This window comes from Hippocampus bargibanti, linkage group LG14 (assembly GCF_051943395.1).
Source record: "Hippocampus bargibanti isolate YZ-2025 linkage group LG14, ASM5194339v1, whole genome shotgun sequence".
Classification (NCBI taxonomy): Eukaryota; Metazoa; Chordata; class Actinopteri; order Syngnathiformes; family Syngnathidae; genus Hippocampus; species Hippocampus bargibanti.
The window spans coordinates 20,665,452-20,687,429 of record NC_142747.1 but is presented as its reverse complement, the minus strand read 5'-3'; the positions used below and the strand labels follow the sequence as shown (position 1 = coordinate 20,687,429).

The window sequence follows — 21,978 nt, the reverse complement described above, 5'->3', positions numbered from 1 at the left end:
CTTTCGTAGCACATGGAATCACTTCCTGTCAGGGTTTTGTTGACCACAGCGAGCGGAAGCTTCTTTTTCGTCGCATGTTTTAAAATGTTGACGTTTTGGCGTCTTGTTTGTCAATAGGTACAGGCGCGGTTTATTTGCTAACAAATACTTTGAACTACAATTGTGTTTTCACGCATTTTTACTGCAAATCAAAGCCGTTTTCAACATCCTACAAGATCATGGATAAAGGTAAAAATAGCATGTTTTTAAAGACCGGCATGGGTAGAAGTAATGATTCACTTGCGTAACTTTTTTCTCCATTATTCCATTTTCCAAAGCGCTTTGTCCTAACTTTTTGGTAAAAAAAAAAAACATTAAATTGTATTCAATACAGTCAAATATTGCTCACGTGCAAAAATAAGCAGAAATTTCGAAAATGAAGAAAACAGATACTTTGCCTGTCCTGTCTCCTGGATACTGGGCTGATTGGATTGATTGGATTAGCCTTTATTATTTTCACAGTGGAGATAATTTACATTTCACGGCAGCAAAGTGATGAGGAAAGGAAAGAAGTCGTTGCTTGTTTTGATTGTAGAGCAAGGCAAGACGTCCTGGCGTGATGTCACGAACAAGGGGGCGGGACCTTCTGAAATTCGCCATTTCCGGGGTCAATTTGAAGTACAGTAAAGTCTCGTTATATCGATATCGGTTATATCGATAGTACCGCTTATTACGATACTATGTCTATGAACGCAAGGAGAAAATTACATGCGCGCAGGGTCGGATACATCGATAGTCTCGTTATATCGATATTTTTCGGACTCCTGAGGATATCGATATAACGAGACTTTACTGTACTGTTTTGGGACACTTGAAGTCATTTTTATTGGTGGTGTGCATTTGACTAAAAATATCATCCTGCGTGTTTTGGGTATTTTGGATGCTAGAAAACGTTTTTCTGATGTCCGTTAGGAAAAAAAAAAATGGTGTCGGTTGTCCTTTCAGGAGTTTGATTGAAATAAGACTGCCCAAATTTCTTCCCCTCCCACTTCAGACTGGGCCATTCTTCAGGGATCTTTCCTCCTGGCTGACAAGTTATGTCTGCCCTCGTCTTTGAGCTCGCTCCAAAAATGTGAGTGGCACAAGGTGGGCAATCCAGTCCTGGCCGCCATGAAAGAAATCTGTCACCAGGAGGATGTTGGCGCTCTTTCCAAAGACAAGGACGCCTCCTCCTGGTGGAAACGGTTAGTTTGTGCGCTGTGGTTGAAGTTGTTGAGCAATGAGCATGGGGAAGACATCGAGGAGGCATGGAAGGAGAGCCCCGTTTTCCATCTCCAGAACTCCCTACCAGAAGTCAACTACACGGTCCTGATCGAGCTGCTCAAATCCTTGTCCGCCGCAGATACATTCGCTTATTTTCTACTCCATCTTCCTGAGCCTCAGATGTGTTCCCAACTGGAAAAGTTGTCGGACCATCTGAAGAGCAACCCCGCGGATCACGACGATGTCCACTTCTTTCTTGAGTTGTGGTGGCATCTGTGGAAAGGAGAGCGGTTTTCAGAGGCGCAGGATAGTCTTGCCGTGTTGTTTGCTAACCGGGTTGCTTATCTCACATCTCAGTCTGCTAGTTCGACTCATCACGCTGCTAAACGTCCGAAACTCGAACCACAGACGTTCCCAGACAACCGGGAGGTCCTCGATATTCTCCTGAACACGCTCACAGATCTGAAAGACTCCATATCCACACCGGAGCACTGCTATCAGGCGCTCTCCAACTGTCTCGATGCCCTTTTCACGACTTTCCTCACGAAGAAATCGGTCATCCTTCCGATCCAAGACAAAATGGTCTTCCTGTCCGAAGCCGTGAGCGTCATAGAGAAGAACGGTGGCAAGCTGAGTTCGGAATTGATAGAACAAGTTCAGCGAGATCTCAAAGCCTCTCACGCGCCGACGCAGTTTCGCTTGAGGCGATTGAGTTTTGACCACGTCTTCAAACGTGTGTCGGAGCTCATTCAGTTGTGGCAAAAGCGCAACTTGCTCAACGTCTGTAGCAACTCTCCAGTCAGTTACGCCACGTTCAAGCTACAGCAAAGCGTACGCAGGATGCTATCGACGCTTAAAGAAGCCGACGTGAGAGGCGAGGAAGAAGCTGACAAGAGTCAAGTTTGCGGTTTTTTGGCTTCCATGGCTTTCCCCGTGATCCAGTGTTCCCCTGACGTTGGTCTGAGAGTCGCCATGACAATCATCGGTCACCGCTTGGACGACTTTGGCCAAGTCACTGTGTTGTACGCCGGTGAAGAGAGTTGGGTGACCGATGACCAACAATGGCTGGACTTCCTGGAAAAGCACCAGACGGCCTTCCACCGGTGCGACGCGGTGATCCGACTGGCCTCCACGCTCACCGGGCGACTCCTCAGCAAGAACGTCGACGTGAGCCGAAGCAGGAAGCTACTCAAAATTCTTACGACCGTCTTCACCGCGTTGTCCTTGGACGACAAGAACCGGGTATTGCTCGCCGTTCTGAAATCATCTAACGAGGGTTTCTTCGGATACCCGGGCGGCTCGGTTCTGAGGGCCAGTTTTGAACAGGAGCTCAACATGGCTTTCAACTGCATTATCCAAGGAGGGGGCGGAGCCTCAGCGGCGGAGGGCAACCTGAGCATGGCCGCGTCTCTCGTCGCCAGGGTGGCCTTCCAGAACCCTCGGGCGACTTTAAGATCCTGCTGCCATTCCGCCGTTTTCAATAAAGGAGCTTTTTCTCTCATGAGTCGCATCTTAGGACAGTTGCCCGGACTCCGAGGTTGGACGGAAAGCCAAGGGGAAGGCGGGGTCAGAAGGAATCGGACACGCCTACTCTGCAGGTGCCTACAGGAAGTCGTTAGCGCCAGGGTGCTCTCGGACAATGAAAAGGAGCAGTTTCTTCAGTTTACGGTTCTGTTGATGGTGCCGGCGGCGACGACTGAAGGCGGAAGAGAGAGCCTTCTGTCGCCTCTGGAGCTTGTCAATACCTTCGTCCTGCCTCATCTGGCACCTTCTGGTGAGTTTTCGTCTCTCCATCGATAATAATAATACATTTGATTTTTAAGCGCCTTTCAAAACTCTCAAGGTCACTTTACAGTCACAAGTGAGCAGCGGCAGCGTTCACTCAACACCGAAGTAACTTAAATAGATAGCAACCTAGCTAGCTAGCGAATATATAGCTAATAGCTAGCGAATAGGTAGCCATTAGCCAGCGAATAGATAGCCATTGGCCAGCGACTATATAGCTATTAGTACTTGAGGCGTGAAACAAAATAGCAGACCAAACAATGAACACCCCTAAAGATCATGTAAACAAAACAAACACCATAATAATAATAATAATCATTTCATTTCTAAGCGCCTTTCAAAACTCCACTAAACAGCTTTGCGCGAGTGGCGAAGGAAAACCATAAAATGGCCGCCAGCCGATTACTGACGCAGACAAAATGGCCGTTTGCTACCATGAGAAATGGAATGAAAGCAAAATATACAGAGCAAGTCCAAAGCCAGAGTTCCAAGCCTGAACCTTTGGAAGCAAACGTGGACTGCCTGGATGAAAAAAACTGACCCCCTTGTTGTCTTCTGTCCAGGCAACGAGTCGGTTGACCTCAAGCTATGCCTTCAACTTCTTCATGCCGCCTTGTGTGCCGAGAACCAGGAAGTGGACTGGGTCCTGGAATGCTCCCCCTTTCCTTTGCTTTTTGTCTTGGCTCAGATGCACGACCAGGCCCTCAGGTTGGAGTTTATTATTGTCTTTTTTTGTATTGTATTCCGAAATTGAAGCCCCGCCGTAGTAGCATAATGTAAAGCTTGCTAGCTATTAGCTACGTCCTTGAGAGTTTTGAAAGTTGCTTATAAATACAATGTATTCATATTAGTAGTAGTAGTAGCTATCTATTAGCTAGCTAGCTTTCTATCTATTTGAGTTACTATTTGAGTGAACGCTGGTGTATGTGGCTGCCGCTGCTCACCCACAGAAAAACTGATCCTGTGACTGTAAAGTGACCTTAAGAGATTTGAAAGGCGCTCCTAAATGAAATGGATTATTATTATTATTTGTCTTTACTACTGTCAAAGTATATAAAAATATTTGAGTCGCTGACTGACCTGAAGTGTCCAGTGACCCCGATCCCCGGACCCTCAGCGTTTGTTTTGTCTTGCCCAAAAGGTGTTGGGAGGAACCACCCGAGGGCGGCGTTCCCCGTTGGTCCATGGAAAGCAAGGAGCTTCTGACCTCCGCGCTGATCACCCTGGCACAGGTTGTGGGTGCCCAGGTGGAAGCTGCCCCAAGTCACTGGTCCAGAGCTCTCTTCTGGCTACGCGACAAGTTGAAGGCCCTCGACTGGACCGTTTACTTCCATCTGAAACCCGTGTGGGGTCAACACTTCAAAAATGAAGTTCCTTCATCTCTCTTGGCAGTTTGTGAACTTCCGGAGCAGGTGCCAGTTTGGTTGGAGAGGCTCAAGTTGCTTGGATGGTGTATTTTCAAACTTTTTCTCGATATAAAGGCACACCGGACCACAGTGATACGTCGGTTCACGAAACCCTTGCGTTACGAACATTTCTTTTTTATGAACGTTAAATTTATGAAAATGTTACCTTAGCATACAAACTATTTTTCGGGATACACACGGAGCGCCACAATGTGTCGTTCTCAAGAGAGTGATAAAATGGATAGAAAACAGTGACATTTGGACTAGTTCAAAGGCAGAGTGTAGACTGCAAGGTTAAAATATCCCAATGAGTGATGTGTCGTTGGCAAACGAATCTGTTCTTCAACAACAAAATGGCAGCCGACTGTGCAGTCTGTTACCAGACTGCTATGGTTGGTCCCTGCTCTCAAGTTGGGGGGAGCAGAGGACTACTCACTGCGGCTACACTAATTACTTCTATTGTCCTGACTGATTACTTCTATGGGGTCTGAGTATGGGGTCTACGACTGACCTGATTGCCCCATTTGCTCTGGTATCACCTCATCAGCATAACTAAGCCTATGTTGCCTAAGAAGTCTGTTGTAGGAACGATCCAAATTGAACCTCACCTCACCATGGCGATTTAGTGAAGGGTTTTTGCTGTTTTATGAAAATAGCTTCTTTTACCATCTATTTTCTGTCTCTTTGGTGTCTTTTAGGAGTGGACGGGCGTGAACCTCCCGCAATACGGCGAGGGGACTGGCCTCTTGGCCTGGATGGAGTGCTGCGCCTTGTCCGACTCCCTTGGCTCCACCATGATGTCCCATCTGGCTCTGGACCAGCGCCAGTCGGAGCACGTCAGCATGTTCAGCAAAGGCCTCCTGGTGGCGCTAACGCAAACGCTGCCTTGGTGCTCCGTCCCCCAATGGAGCCGATTGCTGGGCACCTTAAAATGGCTGATCACCTCCGGTCGCCTCCGTGTGCCTTTTTCGCTGGAGTACGTCGACTTCTTGCCTCTTCTGGACTTGAGGAAGTTTTCCTACCAACTTTGCTTGTCGGTCCTCCTGCTCCGAGTCCTGCAGCTGCTCTGCGGCTCCAGTTGTCGCCATTGGTTGACAGGAGACGGCTGGGCTCACGTTGCCAGATTGTACGCCCACGCCGTCAGGGAGTTGCTGAACTCGCTGAGGGATAAATCGACCCCAACGACAGAAAAAGCCTCGAAAATGTCCCAAGATGGCTTGCGAGATTTCAAGGAGGTCACGCAGACGACGGTGGAAGAACTTCCCAGTCAGGAGGTTCTTTTCGTTCTCAGTCAGATCTTCTGTCACGTTCAACACGTCCAGGTAAGAAGCATTCTTGTCGGCCATCTTCTAATTTACCTACCAGTACGTTCAAATATTATTCAACTGCTTTTAATAATAATAAGAAGAAGAAGAACATGAAGAACTAGAACAAGAACAAGAACATGAAGAAGAGGAAGAACAAGAAGAATAGATAGCGAGTAGCTATCTAGATAGCTAGTAGCTAGCCAGCCAGCTAGATAGCTCTATAGCTAATAGCTAGCTAGCTAGATTAGTGACATGTATTGGGTGTCAAGTGTGTTGAACACAGCTTCTCCATTTTGTTTATAGCGTTTTGCATTTGGTTGCATGTTGGTCGGTCTAAAGAAACCTTTTCCTCGATGGACCACTCCCGCATGACTGATGAGCCTACACAGACGTTCACACTGATTGGTTTAAATTTTTTGACTGATGATATGGATTGATTGCTCTTCTTTTTGTGTCCCATAAGGTGATGATGCCGTGTGGCCAGAGTGAACCTCTGTTCCTGGCCAGCCTGGAGCTCCTCAGTTCTTACCAGGCCATCCTGGGCGCTTACCCAGAAAGCAGCAGCCCACTGGAACACCAAAACAACCAGCACTTCTTCAACACCATCACTGACAACCTGGACAACCAGGAGATGAAGTCCGTTCTGCAGCAGAAGATCGCTCAGCTCACGTTAGCTCCTGCGTGATGCCCTTCCCTTGAAGGGCTCTCACGTTTTGCCACGCCTTGGACAAATGTTTTCTTACGGGTTTTGAGTTTGGGTGAAATAAATAATAATAATACATTTGATTTCTAATTTTTTTGTGGGTGAGCAGCGGCAGCCACACGCACCACTCAACCCGGAAGTCAAATAGAAAGCAAGAATTGAAAAGCAGGCTAAAATGTTAGCATTTTAGCCTGCGGAAATGAACATCAAAAACAAAAATTAAAATAAAAACAGGCTAGCATGCTTTGGCCACATACTGACTTGATAAATGAGCATGGAATTTCACACGTTTGATTGGTTTTCTCGGGCCGAATAAAATGATGCGGCGGGCCAGATTTGGGCCGCGGGCCTTGACTCTGACACAAGTGAGCTAGAATGAGCTTAAAAAATGGACAAAATTCACACATGAAGGCAATCATCTTTTTATTCACGTACAATATTTCCTCAGCCAAAGCACCCATTCTACATGAACAAAATCTCATGACACACCACCCAAAAAAAAAAAAAAAAAAACAATTTGATATAGAAAAACACTTGTGTAGGTATTCTGTGGGTTACACATAAAGGTCTCCCAGATCCAACAAATCCTACACATGACCATAAAATATGGTAGAAAACGTTCGGTTTGACATCTGTCATTTAAAGGACAACCGACACAATTTTTTTTTGTTTCCTAACTGATATCAGAAAACTGTTTGATAGCATCTAAAATAGCTAAATGATATTTTTAGTCAAATGCAAAACACCAATAAAAATGACAAAGTGTCAAGACGTCTTTATGCGTGTTACAGCAATTGGCTGCGACACACAACGATTCATTCATTGTTCTAAAATCAAAACAATGGCTTCAGATTACGAGAAGATGCTTTCTTGTTACTCATCCAGTTATGAAGATGATTCAAATAGTTCTGAAGAGGAAAGCATACATGTTTGCCATTGATTAAAGGAGTCCTCCCATATCATTTCGAGCTGTCAATCACAGCAATGTAGCACCCATAAAATGCAGAAGATGGCACCCAAGCTCCGTTGGAAATGGGCTGATTTGTCTGCTGGGAATTTGTGTCAACTAGTATCAAATAGTAGCCTTGGTGCAACACACAACGATTCGCCATGGCGTTATTTATGTAGTTTTCCTTCTAATTTCGCCATCAACACGAAGTTTCAGACCAAACAAAGTACCCAAAATGCATTGTGTGTCGCTTTCTTGGTCAGGGGCGTTCCCTCTGTGACGTCACGTCAGGTATTGTCATCAACTCGAAAACAAGACTTCCTAAATATTCAGCGCAAGTCTTAAAAGGTAAAATATAGCTATATGCGCTGGAATCTTCCTAAAATACGCTCAGTAGAAGTCATTCGAAGCCATTTTACAAATGATGGACACAACTTGTCCGGAGAAGTCGGTTGTCCTTTAAACCCATCAAATAATCAAGCTGCTCTTGAAATTCTGTCATGGTGGACAAATCAGTCAATTATCCCATTTCAGTCTCACGTTGGCATTGTTGGATGAATTTCCAGTAATGTTTGAATAGTCACAAAAGTCACGCTGAAATGTCACTCTGGAATTCCCACTATAGTATACAGTGATACCTTGGCTTACGAACTTAATTGGTTCCCAGACACAGTGTGCAAGGCGAAAAGTGTTTATCCAAAAATTAATTTCCCATAGGAAACCATTAAAATGACAATAATCCGTTCCCAGGTCCCAATATAAAACACAATTTTCTACTTGATAATTTTCTAAGCCTCAAAAATACACAAAATATACCTTATTTTATGTATAATAAATGTGCTATGATATTATAATTAGGGGTAAATGGGGCATAAGGGGAATAGAGGACAAAAATGAGTCGGCTGCCATTTTCTTGTTAGATGAACAGGCTCATTCGAACGACACATTGTGGCGCTCCGTGTGTACCCCAAAAAATAGTTTGTATGCCAAGGTAAAATTTGCATAAATTTAACGTTTGTAAATCGAAAAGTTCGTAAGCCGAGGTGTCACTGTAATTCCATTTTAGCGAAGGTCGTTTGTGTTAATCTTTCTTCTGTCGGAACAATCGTTGCGCTTTCTTCAACTGAAGGTAAAACCAGTAAACTTGAGGTAAAAGGATAGCCAGATTGCCCACATTACAGTGCCAGGGCAAGTGCGAGGGCACTCTGTGCAGCGGAATATCGAAATCCTGTCCGTATTTCCAGTACATGTACGGGAAAATCAAAATCCGGCACAGGACGAAGGTGATCAGGACTAAGACGCTGTTGAATTTGTGCAGGTTGGAGTTCTCGAGGCCAACCTGAACGCCAGATGGCAAGTTAGCAAAACGCCCGATTGAGAGACTCAACGGGATCGGCGAGTCGAGTACCTGGACGATGATCTTGGAAATGGCGACAAAAGCCACGCTCAGTTCGGTGATGAATAAACAGCCCACGAAAAAATCACCCAGTCCCCTCCTGTAGAACTGAAATCATCATCATCAATTTCATTTCGAAGCACCTTTCAAAACTCTCAAGGTCACCTTACAGTCACAGGATCGGTTTGACTGCGGGTGAGCAGCGGCAGCCACATGCGCCAGCGTTCACTCAACCCACACGTAATTCAAATAGATAGAAAGCTAACTAGCTAGCTAATAGCTAAGTAGCTAGCCAGCTAGATAGCTAATAGCTAGCTAGAACAGTTAGATAACTCAAATAGATAGAAAGCTAGTTAGCTAGCGAACAGATAGTTAATATATAGCAAATAGTTAGCAAATGGATAGCGATCAAGGTAGCTAGCTAGATAGCTAATAGATAGCCAGCTAGACAGTTAGATAAGTAGCTAGATAGCTGGTGCGTGTGGCTGCCGCTGCTCGCCCACAGCAAAACTTCTTCCGTGACTGTAAAGTGACCTTGAGAGTTTTGAAAGGCGCTTATAAATGAAATGTATTCTTATTATTATTATGAAAAGTGAGCCAAATTGGAAAATGGACGGGGCACGCTTGAACTATATTGCCAAAGTATACTAAAGTGATTGAAATAAACTAAAGTACTCCTGTCTCCCATAACTCCTCCCCCTTCTCCTCACAGCTACGTGTGTCTGTAATTCTCCCCTCCCTCCTCTACCACAGATATCGACCAATCACGTGCGGCTTTAACCGAAGACCGGGGAATAGAGGACGGCTCCCATTTCCGGCTCTCTTGGTTGACTTCAGAGATCCGGCTCTGAGGACCGGCTCGTTCGCGAATGACACTATCACTCGTCAATGGCCCAGATGCATCCCTGCCTGAAATAACGCTTACCATGCCAACGGGTAGGAGGATACCAAGCACTCCCAGGTGATGAAGCACCGTCAACCAATAGCGGGAGAGGAAAGCCTTCAGGGTCATGAGAGAGTGCTTGTCGTACAGGTTGTTCCCTTTCAGCCTCTGAGTATGGTAGTGGCTCATGTAGGTGGCATAGAGGTCGATGGCCGAATACGGATATCCAAAGGCCAGAAATTCGCTGAGCGCCCAATGACTGCGGACGCTCACAACAATTGACAAGAGTGACCGTCCACTTCGCAAAATCCAGGAGAGAATCGCATACGTTAAAATGACCGTATTTTCCAGTGTATAAGGTGCGCCTTATACGCAGGTGAGCCTTATACGTGAAGTCAAATATTTCATTTGTAGGTTGTTTTTCTTGCCTTAAACTGCTGTTGTTATCAATTTTGCTCATATGCTACCTCGCTATTTGCTTTCTATTAGCTATTTGGCTAACTGGGTGGCTATCTTGCTAGCTATCCATTAGCTGTCTGTCTATCTGGCTAGCTGTCTGGCAGCTAGCTTTCTATCTATTTGAGTTACTTCCGGATTGAGTGAACGCTGGCGCGTGTGTGGCTGCCGCTGGCCACCCGCAGAAAAACATCTAACAGTGACTGTAAAGTGATCTTGAGAGTTTTGCCTTACATGTGAATAAACTTTTAAAATACACAATTTGTAGGGGGTGCGTCTTATACACCGGTGCGCCTTATATTCAGATTTTTTTTTTACTCTCTTTTATATTTAGAAAACTTTTTTTTTTCATTCATTGAAGCTGCGCCTTTTAGTCCGGTGCGCCTTATATGTGGAAAAACTTTTGAAAATAGACCATTCATTGGGGGGGGGGGGGGGTGCCTTAGACTCCACTCTGCGGGGAATGAGTTAACATTTGGGTGCGCCTTATACACCGGAAAATACAGTAATTTATTTATTTCTGTTCTTCCTATTAAAAATAAAATATAGAATATTGACATAAATTGACCTAGTTGGGTGATTGATCCCTTGAAATGTACCTGTCAGTCATGATGCGCTTGCATGACGTGGCGGTGATCACTCCAGTGGCAGTCGCCAAGGAAGCGTGGATAGCATCAAGGAGCCTGAAAAAAACAAAATAAAAAATAAAAATTAAATGAATGAAAATCTGCCTGTTAACCATTTCAACGTGGGCGGGCCGCGCATGTCACTCCTAGGCCTTCAGTAGTCCTACTTCTGAATCAATCCACAGCTGCGACTGTGGTGTGATTTACTACATGTCCACTAGAGGGTGCCATTGGCCAGGAAATAATTTTAAATTTAAGAAATACTGTCATTTAGCTTATTTTTTTTACTATGAATGTGTGGATTCATGACAACCTCATAAAAATAGTAAGGGTCAACAAGTAGGGATGTGACAACATTTTTCAATCATAATTCAGCACACATTTTCTAATAGCATATTAAAATGCATTTAAATAGCTATAAAATGATGTATTTACTATTGTTCTATGACAAATAAGGAAATAATGGAATTCTTATTTTTCGAAATATGAGGGTATTTTCTGCCCTGACAGTTAAAACAATGAAAATCTCTGACAGAGTTCTTTATTACAGTTTACACGATCATAACTTTCTTAATTTCTGGCAGATCCCAACGAGTAAGGTACCATTGGAAAGCTTTTGAAATTCTAAACAAGAGCAAGAAAAGATTCAAACTATAAATGTGCAAATATCAACGGTCGAATGCAAGCAGATTTTCGTCAGAAATCCAAAATGGCTGTCACTGAATAAATACTAGGAAAGAACATTGCGAGCTCTAGAAATATATATGCTAATGCTTCTTTTTGCTTGAAACTTGGCAGTTACGGAGAAAAATATATATTGTACCACTTCTATGAGTTATAAAAATACAACTTACTCAGCTTTATAACCTGTAGTGTTAGCAAAAAGAGCGTAAACTTCAATCCATTTTCCCCCCCGTTTCTCGTTGTCGTATTCGGTAATTTCAAGAACCAGGATGAAGGGTAACGTGCGTAATAAGTCATCATAAACTGCACATCTTGGAAAATCCCACGAAAAATGATTACGTACGACACAAAAATGCTTCACTGGCAAAAATGGCTCACTGGACAGAAACAATCGCGGTGGAATATAGCGAACTGTAGCGTACCTACAACAATAGTTGAGCACCATGTGCAATGCGGCTACCTCGAGTGAACCTTGTCCGTCCCGACTAACACGAGCCAAATGTTGACTTTGCGTTGCCACGTTCGCGTGGAAAAAAAAACCAACCGGCTCACGAGTGAAAGTGATCCAAATCAAGTTATTAGCGACTGACCTTTCGCTGACAATCAAGACATCGGCGTCGCTCCAACGCGTGAACTTCCACCTGAATACTTTTCTGAAGCCGACGTACAATCCAGCAAACGTCACCACCCCGCAAGCTAAAGTTTTAAGCATGATAAGCGCCTGGCTCGACTTTACAACACCAACAAAAGCGATTTTAGATGAGCAAAATAGCAAAAGATTCGCTGGTTTGGTTGTTCACGACTGAAATTGGGGGGCGTAACTTGCGAACGGAAAGGAAATAGAGGACGGCAATGTGCGTCGATGCGTGTTTTCAAAATAAAAGCGTTTACGAAATAATATTACTTCAAAATAAATGTCATGTTTGGGAGATCAGTGTTGAACCTGACAACTAATACATTTGAACCGTATTTTCTAGGTTTTTTTTTTAAATCCTTTCAAATAATGTTACAACTTTTATACAGGAAACAAAATTGTGAAGCGCTCTTACAAGGATCATTTTGGCTCAAATCCAGTTCGTCTCAACTGCTGCGCGGTAAGCTAGCTGTCTGCATTTCCGGCAGTGTTAGCACTTTTTTTTTTATCATTTGAAATAATATACGGTGTACCACAACTTTTATACGGGCAGCTATTGGCCAGGTTGACAGGTATCAATTGCTAAACTTAAATCTGGAAATAATAATAATAATCATAATAATTACATGATCAGAATCAGAATCAGAATCATCTTTATTGCCAAGTATGTAGGACACACAAGGAATTTGTTTCCGGTAGAATGATGGTACATAAGGCGCATTTCAGAACAATCCTGAAAGGAATGATGGAATCTGAAATATATATTTTTGCTTGTAAATTTCATTCAATCTCAGTTATCTAGCTAGCTACCTAGCTATCTATTTGCTATCTATTAGCTGGCTGGCTGGCTGGCTATCTGGCTAGCTGTCGAATGGCTATCTAATAGCTATCTATTAGCTGTCTATCTAGCTGGCTATCTATTAGCTATCTAAGCTATCTAATTTAAACACAACTTTAATTTAATACAACTATTAGCTATCTAGCTAGCTAGCTAGCTTTCTATCTATTTTAGTGACTTCCGGGTTGAGTGAAGGCTGGCGTGTATGGCTGCCGCTGCTCAACCACAGAAATACTTATCCTGTGACTGTAAAATGACCTTGAGAGTTTTGAAAGGCGCTTAGAAATTAAATGTATTATTATTATTATTATTATTATATTTTAAGCACCTTTCAAAGCTCTCAAGGACTCTTTACAGTCACAGACAAGCATAGGTACTATAATGAATAAAATACATTTATAAATAGAAACAAGAGAAAGAGCTACACAGAAAATGCAATGTGCTTTAAATCGGAGATGCTAACTTTTAAATTCGACATTGTGACTACTAATCAGTAAACTTTACTGAGACAGTGAAGCGTATATATTTATTTATGTTTTGACACAGAATCATGAAGTCTTTTTTTTTAATGAAACAAATGAAAGAAACATTTTTTTTTCAGAAAAGTGCACTCTGCTGGCTGTAACAGAAAGGCAGTGGAACAGTGCTTAAAAAGGTGTACAGTAATGTAAACTTGTTCATTTCGGAGGTGGAAACTGTTTTTTTTTTTTTTTAGAATAGCTGCACTTACACCCTCTTTCGGGTCTCAAACAACACTACGTTAAAGGACAACCGACACCATTTTTTTTGTTTCCTAGCTGACATCAGAAATACATTTTATAGCATCTAAAACTACCCAAAATATTTTTAGTCAAATGCAAAACACCAATAAAAATGACTTAAAAAGTGTCCCAAAACTGCCTCAAAAAGAGCTCAAAACTGGGGAGATTCAGAAAGCCCCGCCCCCTTGTTCGTGACGTCATGCCAGGATACTAATTCATAAACTGCCTTGCTCCAGAATCAAAACAACGGCTTCAGAGAGTTCAGATTCGGGAAAGATCCTTTCTTGTGACGCATCCAATAATGAATATGATTCAAATAGTTCTGAAGAGGAAAGCATACATGTTTGAAATCGTTTAAAGAAGTCCTTCCGTATTATTTTGAGGTGTCTGGACTCCAAAGTAGCATCCCAGAAAATGCACAAGATGGCACCCAAGCTCCATTGGAAATGGGTTGATTTGTCTGCTGGGAATTTGTGTCAACTAGTATCAAATAGTAGTCTTGGTGCAACACACAACGATTCACCGTCGCGTTATGTATGGGTTTTCCTTCCAATTTCACCATCAACACGAAGTTTTCAGACCAAACAAAGTACCCAAAATGCATTGTGTGTCGCTTTCTCGGTCAGGGGTGTTCCTTCAGTGACGTAGGGTGAGGAGTCGTCACCAACTCGAAAATAAGACTTCCTACGTCTTAAAATGTAAGGTATAGCTTTAATATGCGGTGGAATCTTTGTCAAATGCGCTCAGTAGAAGTCATTTTACAAATTATGGACGCAACTTGTCCGGAGGTGTCGGTTGTCCTTTAATTCAATTTTTGATATTTATGATAAAGTCTCTTAGCTTTCTTTAGCAGGAGGTAAAACCAGTAGATCTGCGGTATGAGGATGCTCAGGTTGCCCGCGTTGCAGTGCCAAGGCAAATGGAAGGCCACTTTGTGCAGTGGAAGTTGAACTTGCCGCCCGTACATCCAATACATGAAGGGAAAGATCAAGATCCGACATATGAAGAAGGTCAAGAGGACAAACACGCCATTGATGGCGTGCACCCTGCTGTTGTCCAAGCCCAGCTAGATAGAGAGAGGAAGAATCAGACACATACAAACAAACAAAAATGCAGTCACGCCACCTAAAAATATCGTCGTCACTGGATAAAAATAATTTGCCGTTCCTTTAGTATACTGGAATATATTTGGAATTAACTCATTCACTGCCAGATGATGTGTAAAAAATGTGTCCACTGTAGCGCCAGGGTTGTTGTCATTTTTACTCAAATTGCAGGACCCGCAGAATATTCTGTTTTAGGACTATGTAAACATTCAATGCAGCGTAAGAAACCTTAGACTCTCTTCTTTCATTAGAAAAAAAGAGTTAATTCCTAAGTGATATGGGTCTGGAGTTATATGAGCTTGAAATGGGGCTGTACAAAATACAATACATTTTGATTTACATGTATATAGCGCTTTAATAATAATAATAATAATAATAATAATAATAATAATAATAATAATACATTTCATTTCTAAGCGCCTTTCAAAGGTCTCAAGGTCACTTTACAGTCACAGGATATTTTTTCTGAGGGTGAGCAGCGGCAGCCACACGCGCCAGCCTTCACTCAACCCGGAAGTAAGTCAAATAGATTTCACAACGATTCACCATTGCGTTGTTTATGTCTTCTAATTTCGCCATCAACATGGATCAACACAATGTTTTCAGACCAAACAAAGTACCCAAAATGCATTGTGTGTGGCTTTTCTCGGTCAGGGGCGTTCCTGATGTGACGTCACGTCAGGAATCGTCACCGACTCAAAAAAAAGACTTGTTGAATATTCAGCGCGGGTCTTAAAAGGTAAAATAACGCTAGCTAGCTAGCTATATGCGGTGGAATCTTTGTCAAATGCGCTCAGTAGAAGTCATTTGACAAATTCTGGACACAAGGAGGCGTCGGTTGTCCTTTAAAGTCGTAATCACGTCCACTTTCTTTGGATTGCCATGAACCACTTTGCTCTTTTGCTGTTGCAGTGGAATCACATTTTATCGTCACATAAACCCCAACGTTGACTTTGTGCTAAATACCTGGATGAGGATCTTTCCGAAACACAGAAAAGGTGTGCTGAATTCTGTGATAAAAAAGCACCCGATGAAAAAATCGCCTAATCCTCTTCGGAGAAACTGAAAGGCACATATAAGTAACATGAATTTTCAAAAATGACACGAAGACACCAGGATTTGCGTTTCTTACCAAAGCGATGGGCAGGAAAACTAGAACCAGGACCAAGTGATGGAGGACAAGCAACCAGTCCTTGCAGAAGAAAGCCTTGATTGTCCGCTCAGAGTGGCGCTTGTACAGGCTGCTCGCAGTTCTGAGCCTCTGAATGTGGAAGTGGCTCAGGTACATGGCCACCAGGTCAGTGGTCATATAGGACGAGCCAAACAATACAAACTCATTGACCAACCAGTGACTGTGAAAGGTGAGAAGAAGAAAAGAATTTTGTTACAAAACACAAAAGTGCAAAGTACAGCACTGACACCTCGGTTTACGAACCCCTTGGCTTACAAACGTTACATTTATGAACATTTTACCTTGGCATACAAACTATTTTTCGGGATACACACGGAGCTGCCACAATGAGCGATGTGTCGTTCGCGAACGAGCCCGTTCATCTAACAAGAAAATGGCAGCCCACTCATTTTTGTCCACTATTGCCCGCCCACAGCCTTCGGTTAAAGCCACGTGATTGGTCAAGAACGCAGCAGTGAGGGGGAGGTGGTTTAAACATTAAAGAGACAGGCAGACGACAGAGAGAGAGTAAGAAAATGGATAGAAAACAGTGACGTTTGGACTCGTTTCAATTTTGATAGTTCAAAGGCAGAGTGTAGACTGAAAGGTTAAAATATTCCATCAACCAGGCTCCACAAATAACCCGCACAAGCCATCTGTACACTTGATGCAAAAAGCTATCAACCCAGTTAAACAGAACACAATTGATGAGGAACAAGGTAAAATGATGGCAGAGAAAGCACCTACAAGGGATCATTGCTCAAGATGGTGAAAGAAGGCTACGTTCCTCATCAAGTGTTTCATGCTGACTCCTTTCCAACGAACCATCAACGACCATCACAAAGGTCAATAAAACCACTTTATTATATAGTACAGTTTATTTCTTTAATTATAATACCAGAGCACATATATTATGCATACGATACGGTATATTTTGTGTCGTTTTAAGGCTTAGAAAATTAGAAAATTGTGTTTTATGGGGACCTGGGAACGGATTATTCTCATTTTAATGGTTTTCTATCGGAAATTAATTTTCAGAATACACACTTTTCACCTTACACACTCTATCTGGGAACCAATTAAGTTCATAAGCCAAGGTATCACTGTATACCGGTGCTCTCTACTATCTTTGTGACTGCTTTATTTCCTGTATATGTTAATAATAATACATTTCATTTATAAGCGCCTTTCAAAATTCCTAACATCACTTTACAGTCACAGGATCAGCTTTTCTGTGAGCAGCGGCAGCCACACAGTTCCATCTTTATGAAATGAACATTTATGTTAGAAAGACGGTGAGCGAAAAGTCACTAAAGCTTTTGTTCCCTTCAAAATACAACCACGCTAGTTGTTTATGAAGAACCAGAGAAGCAGGTTCAACCAGTAGAGTACTCGTTTAACTTGAATACAAATACAAGAGAAGCGTGTTTTTATTTTTACTTTTTTTTCCATCTTATTGAGCTGGTTATGAAATTTGCTATAAAATCAACTTGAATGGAACGGCCATTTTGTCAACTTGAATGAATTAGCCACTTAACACGATCTTTATTTCGACAACCAATTTATTCTAATATATTGACAACAAATACTACAAACCTCTCTTGCATTATTGAAAAAAAAAAAACACGTGCCATTGTATTCATCAGAACTTGTATTTTAACCTTGCAACTATACACACTCATCTCTTACCTATCAGTCATAACATTCTTGCAAGATGACACGACTGTGATTCCAGTTGCAGTCGAAATGCTAGCATGGATGGCAGAAACAAGCCTGGAACAAACAAATAAAAAGAAAAATACATCTTTGACGAAAGATGATTGACGAATAGAGGAGGGGGGGGGGCGGTCCTTTGCCCTCGACATGCGACATGTTGGGGTTACGAACAACGCTGAGGTATTTTCTGGGACGCTACGTTGCAGTCCAGATGCCTCAAAATGGCACGGAATAAATTCTTTAATCAATTGCAAACATGTATGCTTTCCTCTTCAGAACTATTTGAATCATATTCATAACTCGATGTGTAACAAAGAAAGCATATTCTCCGAATCTGAAGCCATTGTTTTGATTCTCCAGCAATGCAAGACGTCTTGGCGTGACGTCACGAACTGGGGGCGGGACTTTCTGAAAATGCCCAAGTCGCAGCTCAATTTTTTTTGGCAGATTTTGGACACTTGAAGTCATTTTTATTGGTGTTTTGCATTTGACTAAAAATATCATACTGCGTGTTTTGGGTATTTTAGATGCTATCAAACGTTTTTCTGATGTCAGTTAGGAAACAAAAAAGTGACGTCTGTTGTCCTTTAATTGGGGTACGATGTGAAAGTATTCTATTACAAACTGCAAACTGGCGAGCAATTGTTACTTTATTTTGATATGATCATATCTAAAATCAGGAAATCGATTTCAGACCATTAGTGCTTCAACGGAAACGCGAGGAAACTTGAAGCGGCACCTGTTTCAAAGAAGTTAAACTACAAACAATAACGAACCTTTCGCTCACGGTCACGACGTCTGCGTCGTCCCAGTGTGGGAACATAAACTTGAGTATTTTTCCAAGCCCGTAGAAGAGGCCAGGAAAGACCACGGCACCACTAACTAAGGAAGTTAACATGATGCGTTCGCCATTCGCGTCGTCCTGACAGTTGAATCGCGCTCAGCACAGGGAAGAGGTGACGCCGTCACGAGAGCCCGCCTCCAGCAGGTAAACGGTTGTGGATTTACGTCGCCAGTCCGCCATATTGGATGTGGCGATCGACCCGGAAAATACAGTACTGTCTTGTATTTTGCCTATCATGAGTGACAAATGTGATACCACTGTCTTAAATTAGATATTCGAAAGAGTCCACCCATCCATCCTAACTTCCGCTTCATCCGCTTAAAGGACAACCGACACCATTTTTTTTGTTTCCTGACATTAGAAAAACGTTTTATAGCATCTAAAATATCCAAAACACGCAGGATGATATTTTTAGGCGAATGCAAATCAATCAATTCGAGCTGTCTGGACTCCAATGTAGCTCCCCAGAAAATGCACAAGATGGCGCCCAAGATATGTTGGAAATGGGCTGATTTGTCTGCTGGGAATTTGTGTCAACTAGTATCAAATTGTGGTCTTGGTGCAACACACAACAATTCACCATCGCGTTATTTGTGTTTTCCTTCTAATTTCGCCATCAACACAAAGTTTTCAGACCAAACAAAGTACCCAAAATGCATTGCGTGTCGCTTTCTCGGTCAGGGGCGTTCCTTCAGTGACGTCATGTACGGACTCGTCACCAACTCGAAAACAAATTACAAATTAGCGTCGGTTGTCCTTTAAAGCGTCACAGGGGTTGCTGGAGCCAATCCCAGCCGTCTTTGAGCAATCATTGAGGTGAACAGGTTGCCAATCAATCAAAATGAAATGCGCTTGACACTGTGTCCCAACTAGATGAGAGGTTGTCACCAAAATAAAAGCGATGCAGATCATCTAAAAGACAAATTGATGGCGAAAAGCAATAGTTTAGTGGAATTTTATTCATATATATAATCCATGTACCATATTTACTCTTTTTTTTTGACTGCCACCGTTAAAAAGTGTCTCATTACAATATCCTTTAAGCATAAATATTTTTTTTCTCCTATTTCTTGAAACCTGGTAACTAAAACCAAATGACAACAGTTATGGGTCACCTTTCAGCACCATTGAATTGTACATTCTCTATATTGCATCATCATCATATAAAAATATACAGATGTGTTTTTTTTTCTTCATCTTCATGAAACATTCTTGTTGTTCGATGGCATGAAATGGGAGAAGACCTCATATGGACTGATGAGGACTTAAGCATTATTTTTATCATATCATCACAATCATAGCATAATTAGCTTTGCGATGTTCGCATACCTCCCGGGGGTCTAATTCGGCTCGCGAACTGCAGTTCGTACTCAATTTTTGATTAATATCGGTAATCGCTATTGAAAATTCATAACTAGAGTCCTCGTCAAATCATGAGTTCGCTAATTAATTAAGAGCCTAAGACGTGCTCCCAGCATCATCGTTTTAGCGCCTTGGAATCATAGCATAACTGTCATAGCGCTAGGGCTAAAACGATGATGCAATGAGCTCAGAATGGATTTGATTGACTTAGTCACGATGAAAGTTGTCTTACCGTCATAAAAGTTGTTGGGCGGCAAATTTGAATGCTCCAATCATGGAGACTGAGTTGTTCGACGTATAGCTTTGACGTCTTTGAGTTTTCCAGATTCCGATCAGAACGTCGATTTCAATCACAGTCCAGCGATTATCCAAAGCTTTACAATGAAAATTCTACGCACTACAGTCTGAACAATTGTGGTATGAATAGACGCTCGATTGCGACCGTTGACAGTAATTAAGTCTTGGTAAGTTGTGGTAGTTGGAGTTAGCTAGTTAGTCTACTATGATCCTGAATGGAACCTTCCATCATAGCATAATTGTCTTAAGTGCCTTGGTAAGACAACTATGCTATAAGCCTGAAGATCGTGCCTTTCAAGGAAGCTGGAAATATTGTTGTCTTAGGCAATCAATTTGCCCCTAATTAGTCATTAGTGGCGGGTATCGAGTTCGACGTTCATTTCATTGGAACACTTAAGCCGCATCATATACAAAACTACATCACAATCGATCAATTATTCCTTAAATAGAAGTATAAACTGGCTCAGCTAATTATGCTACGATAGTGACGATATGAATGAATCCATGTCAAATGCTACCTTCCTTCCTTCCTTCCTTCATTCATTCATGACTCTTTAAAAACACTGATAGCAAGCATTTTGGGAGGCGCAGCTCAATTAAAAATGTAAAACTATATCTTGCTCACAGTGCCACGGGCATCACAGCCATTTCTTGAGCAAAAAAGTGACGCTGACAAAAAAAGGAGTGTTTGGGGTGCATTGAAAAGTGACCGATGGGCTGCAAGCGTCTTTTGTCATCTTCATCGTAGTCACAAAGTGAGGAAGGTTGAGCTCAAATTCAAAATGGCTGTCACGATAATGCGCTAAAATGATTTCGCAATCTCAAAAAAAAAAAAAAAAAACAAAAATGACAACGAAAACAAATTCTCAAAAAGCAGAAAGTAGTCAAAAAAAACAAAACTGCAAGTCGATGAAAAGGTTTCTACAGCCGTACTTCTTTGAAGGCGTTGGACCTTTCGCTTATCCAAGAGGATTCGTCAGCTAACTAAAATTTGATGGTAGTTTTGACTCTATATATATATATATATATACACACACGCACGTTATAACATATATTATATTATATATCACTACTGTCGTGTCCATACGTGGCGATTCCATAGTCTAATTTGATAGGACCCTGCTAAGACAGCAAAACCCTTCACTAAATCACCATGGTGGGGGGGTTTAATTTGGATCAATGAAAAGGTTTCTTCAGCCATCATCTGTACTTGGATTTGCCTTTATTAGCCTCGCAGTAAAAATTAATTTGGATTGTTCTTACAACAGACTTCTTAGGCAACATAGGCTTAGTTATGCTGATGAGGTGATACCAAAGCAAATGGGGCAATCAGGCCAGTCGTAGACCCCATAATCAGGCAGGGCAATAGAAGTAATCAGTGTAGCCTCAGGGAGTAGTCCTCTGCTCCCCCCAACCTGAGAGCAGGGACCTATCATAGCAGAGGTCTGGTACCGCCACCTCTGGACATTAGGCCTAGCAGCAAAATTTTAGTTAGCTGACAAAGCCTCTTGGATAAGAAGCGAAACATCCGACACCTTCAAAGAAGTACAGATGACGACGGCTGAAGAAACATTTTCATCGATGAATTCCTGAGTGTCCATCCAGCACAACTTTCAAGATTTAATACATGACCTACTTGTTATTTGAAAACTCATGGAGGATTGCATAAAAAGAATCCAAATTAAACCTCACCCCACCATGGTGATTTAGTGAAGGGTTTTGCCGTTTTAGCAGGGACCTATCATGGGAGCGCCATGTCTGGACAGTAGGGATATATATATATATATATATATATATATATATATATATATA

At 42.2% G+C, this 21,978-nt stretch overlaps 3 protein-coding genes across 6 annotated transcripts; 1 reads left to right on the top strand and 2 right to left on the bottom strand.

Annotated features, from left to right (window-relative positions):
* Nucleotides 1-64: 64 nt before the first annotated feature.
* On the top strand, nt 65-6,521 carry gemin4 (gem (nuclear organelle) associated protein 4). The gene is made up of 6 exons (XM_089013458.1): nt 65-228; nt 1,034-3,016; nt 3,591-3,735; nt 4,169-4,439; nt 5,132-5,755; nt 6,204-6,521. Exons 1-6 carry the CDS (start codon nt 219-221, stop codon nt 6,423-6,425), a joined length of 3,255 nt encoding a protein of 1,084 aa, XP_088869584.1. The 5' UTR covers nt 65-218; the 3' UTR covers nt 6,426-6,521.
* Nucleotides 6,522-6,868: 347 nt separating this feature from the next.
* LOC148888810 (ceramide synthase-like) lies at nt 6,869-12,286 on the bottom strand. Of its 4 annotated transcripts, none has more exons than XM_089013463.1 (5): nt 12,028-12,283; nt 10,727-10,810; nt 9,714-9,939; nt 8,801-8,896; nt 6,869-8,731 (listed from the first exon to the last, which is right to left on the bottom strand). In XM_089013463.1, exons 1-5 carry the CDS (start codon nt 12,147-12,149, stop codon nt 8,474-8,476), a joined length of 786 nt encoding a protein of 261 aa, XP_088869589.1. In that variant the 5' UTR covers nt 12,150-12,283; the 3' UTR covers nt 6,869-8,473. The 4 variants fall into 4 exon arrangements, with proteins under 4 accessions (XP_088869589.1, XP_088869590.1, XP_088869587.1 ...); XM_089013464.1 differs by having other exon boundaries at nt 9,714-9,930; nt 12,028-12,278; XM_089013461.1 differs by having other exon boundaries at nt 6,869-8,896; nt 12,028-12,286.
* Nucleotides 12,287-13,418: 1,132 nt separating this feature from the next.
* LOC148888809 (TLC domain-containing protein 3A-like) lies at nt 13,419-21,910 on the bottom strand. The gene is made up of 5 exons (XM_089014116.1): nt 18,440-21,910; nt 17,637-17,720; nt 15,909-16,128; nt 15,743-15,838; nt 13,419-14,736 (listed from the first exon to the last, which is right to left on the bottom strand). The coding sequence occupies exons 1-5, from the start codon at nt 18,559-18,561 to the stop codon at nt 14,473-14,475; spliced, it is 786 nt and encodes a 261-aa protein (XP_088870242.1). The 5' UTR covers nt 18,562-21,910; the 3' UTR covers nt 13,419-14,472.
* Nucleotides 21,911-21,978: the final 68 nt, after the last annotated feature.

What these genes read in the sequence shown, in the direction of transcription:
- gemin4 (XM_089013458.1), top strand. An exon ending in ATGCACGACCAGGCCCTCAG is followed by an intron (nt 3,736 to 4,168) that starts GTTGGAGTTTAT and finishes CTTGCCCAAAAG; the next exon opens with GTGTTGGGAGGAACCACCCG. An exon ending in GTCACGTTCAACACGTCCAG is followed by an intron (nt 5,756 to 6,203) that starts GTAAGAAGCATT and finishes GTGTCCCATAAG; the next exon opens with GTGATGATGCCGTGTGGCCA.
- LOC148888810 (XM_089013461.1), bottom strand. Translation starts at nt 12,149, where the DNA reads ATGCTTAAAACTTTAGCTTGCGGGGTGGTGACGTTTGCTGGATTGTAC. An exon ending in GTCTTGATTGTCAGCGAAAG is followed by an intron (nt 10,811 to 12,027) that starts GTCAGTCGCTAA and finishes TGTTTTTTTCAG; the next exon opens with GCTCCTTGATGCTATCCACG. An exon ending in AAGCGCATCATGACTGACAG is followed by an intron (nt 9,940 to 10,726) that starts GTACATTTCAAG and finishes AATTGTTGTGAG; the next exon opens with CGTCCGCAGTCATTGGGCGC.
- LOC148888809 (XM_089014116.1), bottom strand. Translation starts at nt 18,561, where the DNA reads ATGTTAACTTCCTTAGTTAGTGGTGCCGTGGTCTTTCCTGGCCTCTTC. An exon ending in AAGAATGTTATGACTGATAG is followed by an intron (nt 16,129 to 17,636) that starts GTAAGAGATGAG and finishes CACCTTTCACAG; the next exon opens with TCACTGGTTGGTCAATGAGT. An exon ending in TCGGAAAGATCCTCATCCAG is followed by an intron (nt 14,737 to 15,742) that starts GTATTTAGCACA and finishes CTCTCTATCTAG; the next exon opens with CTGGGCTTGGACAACAGCAG.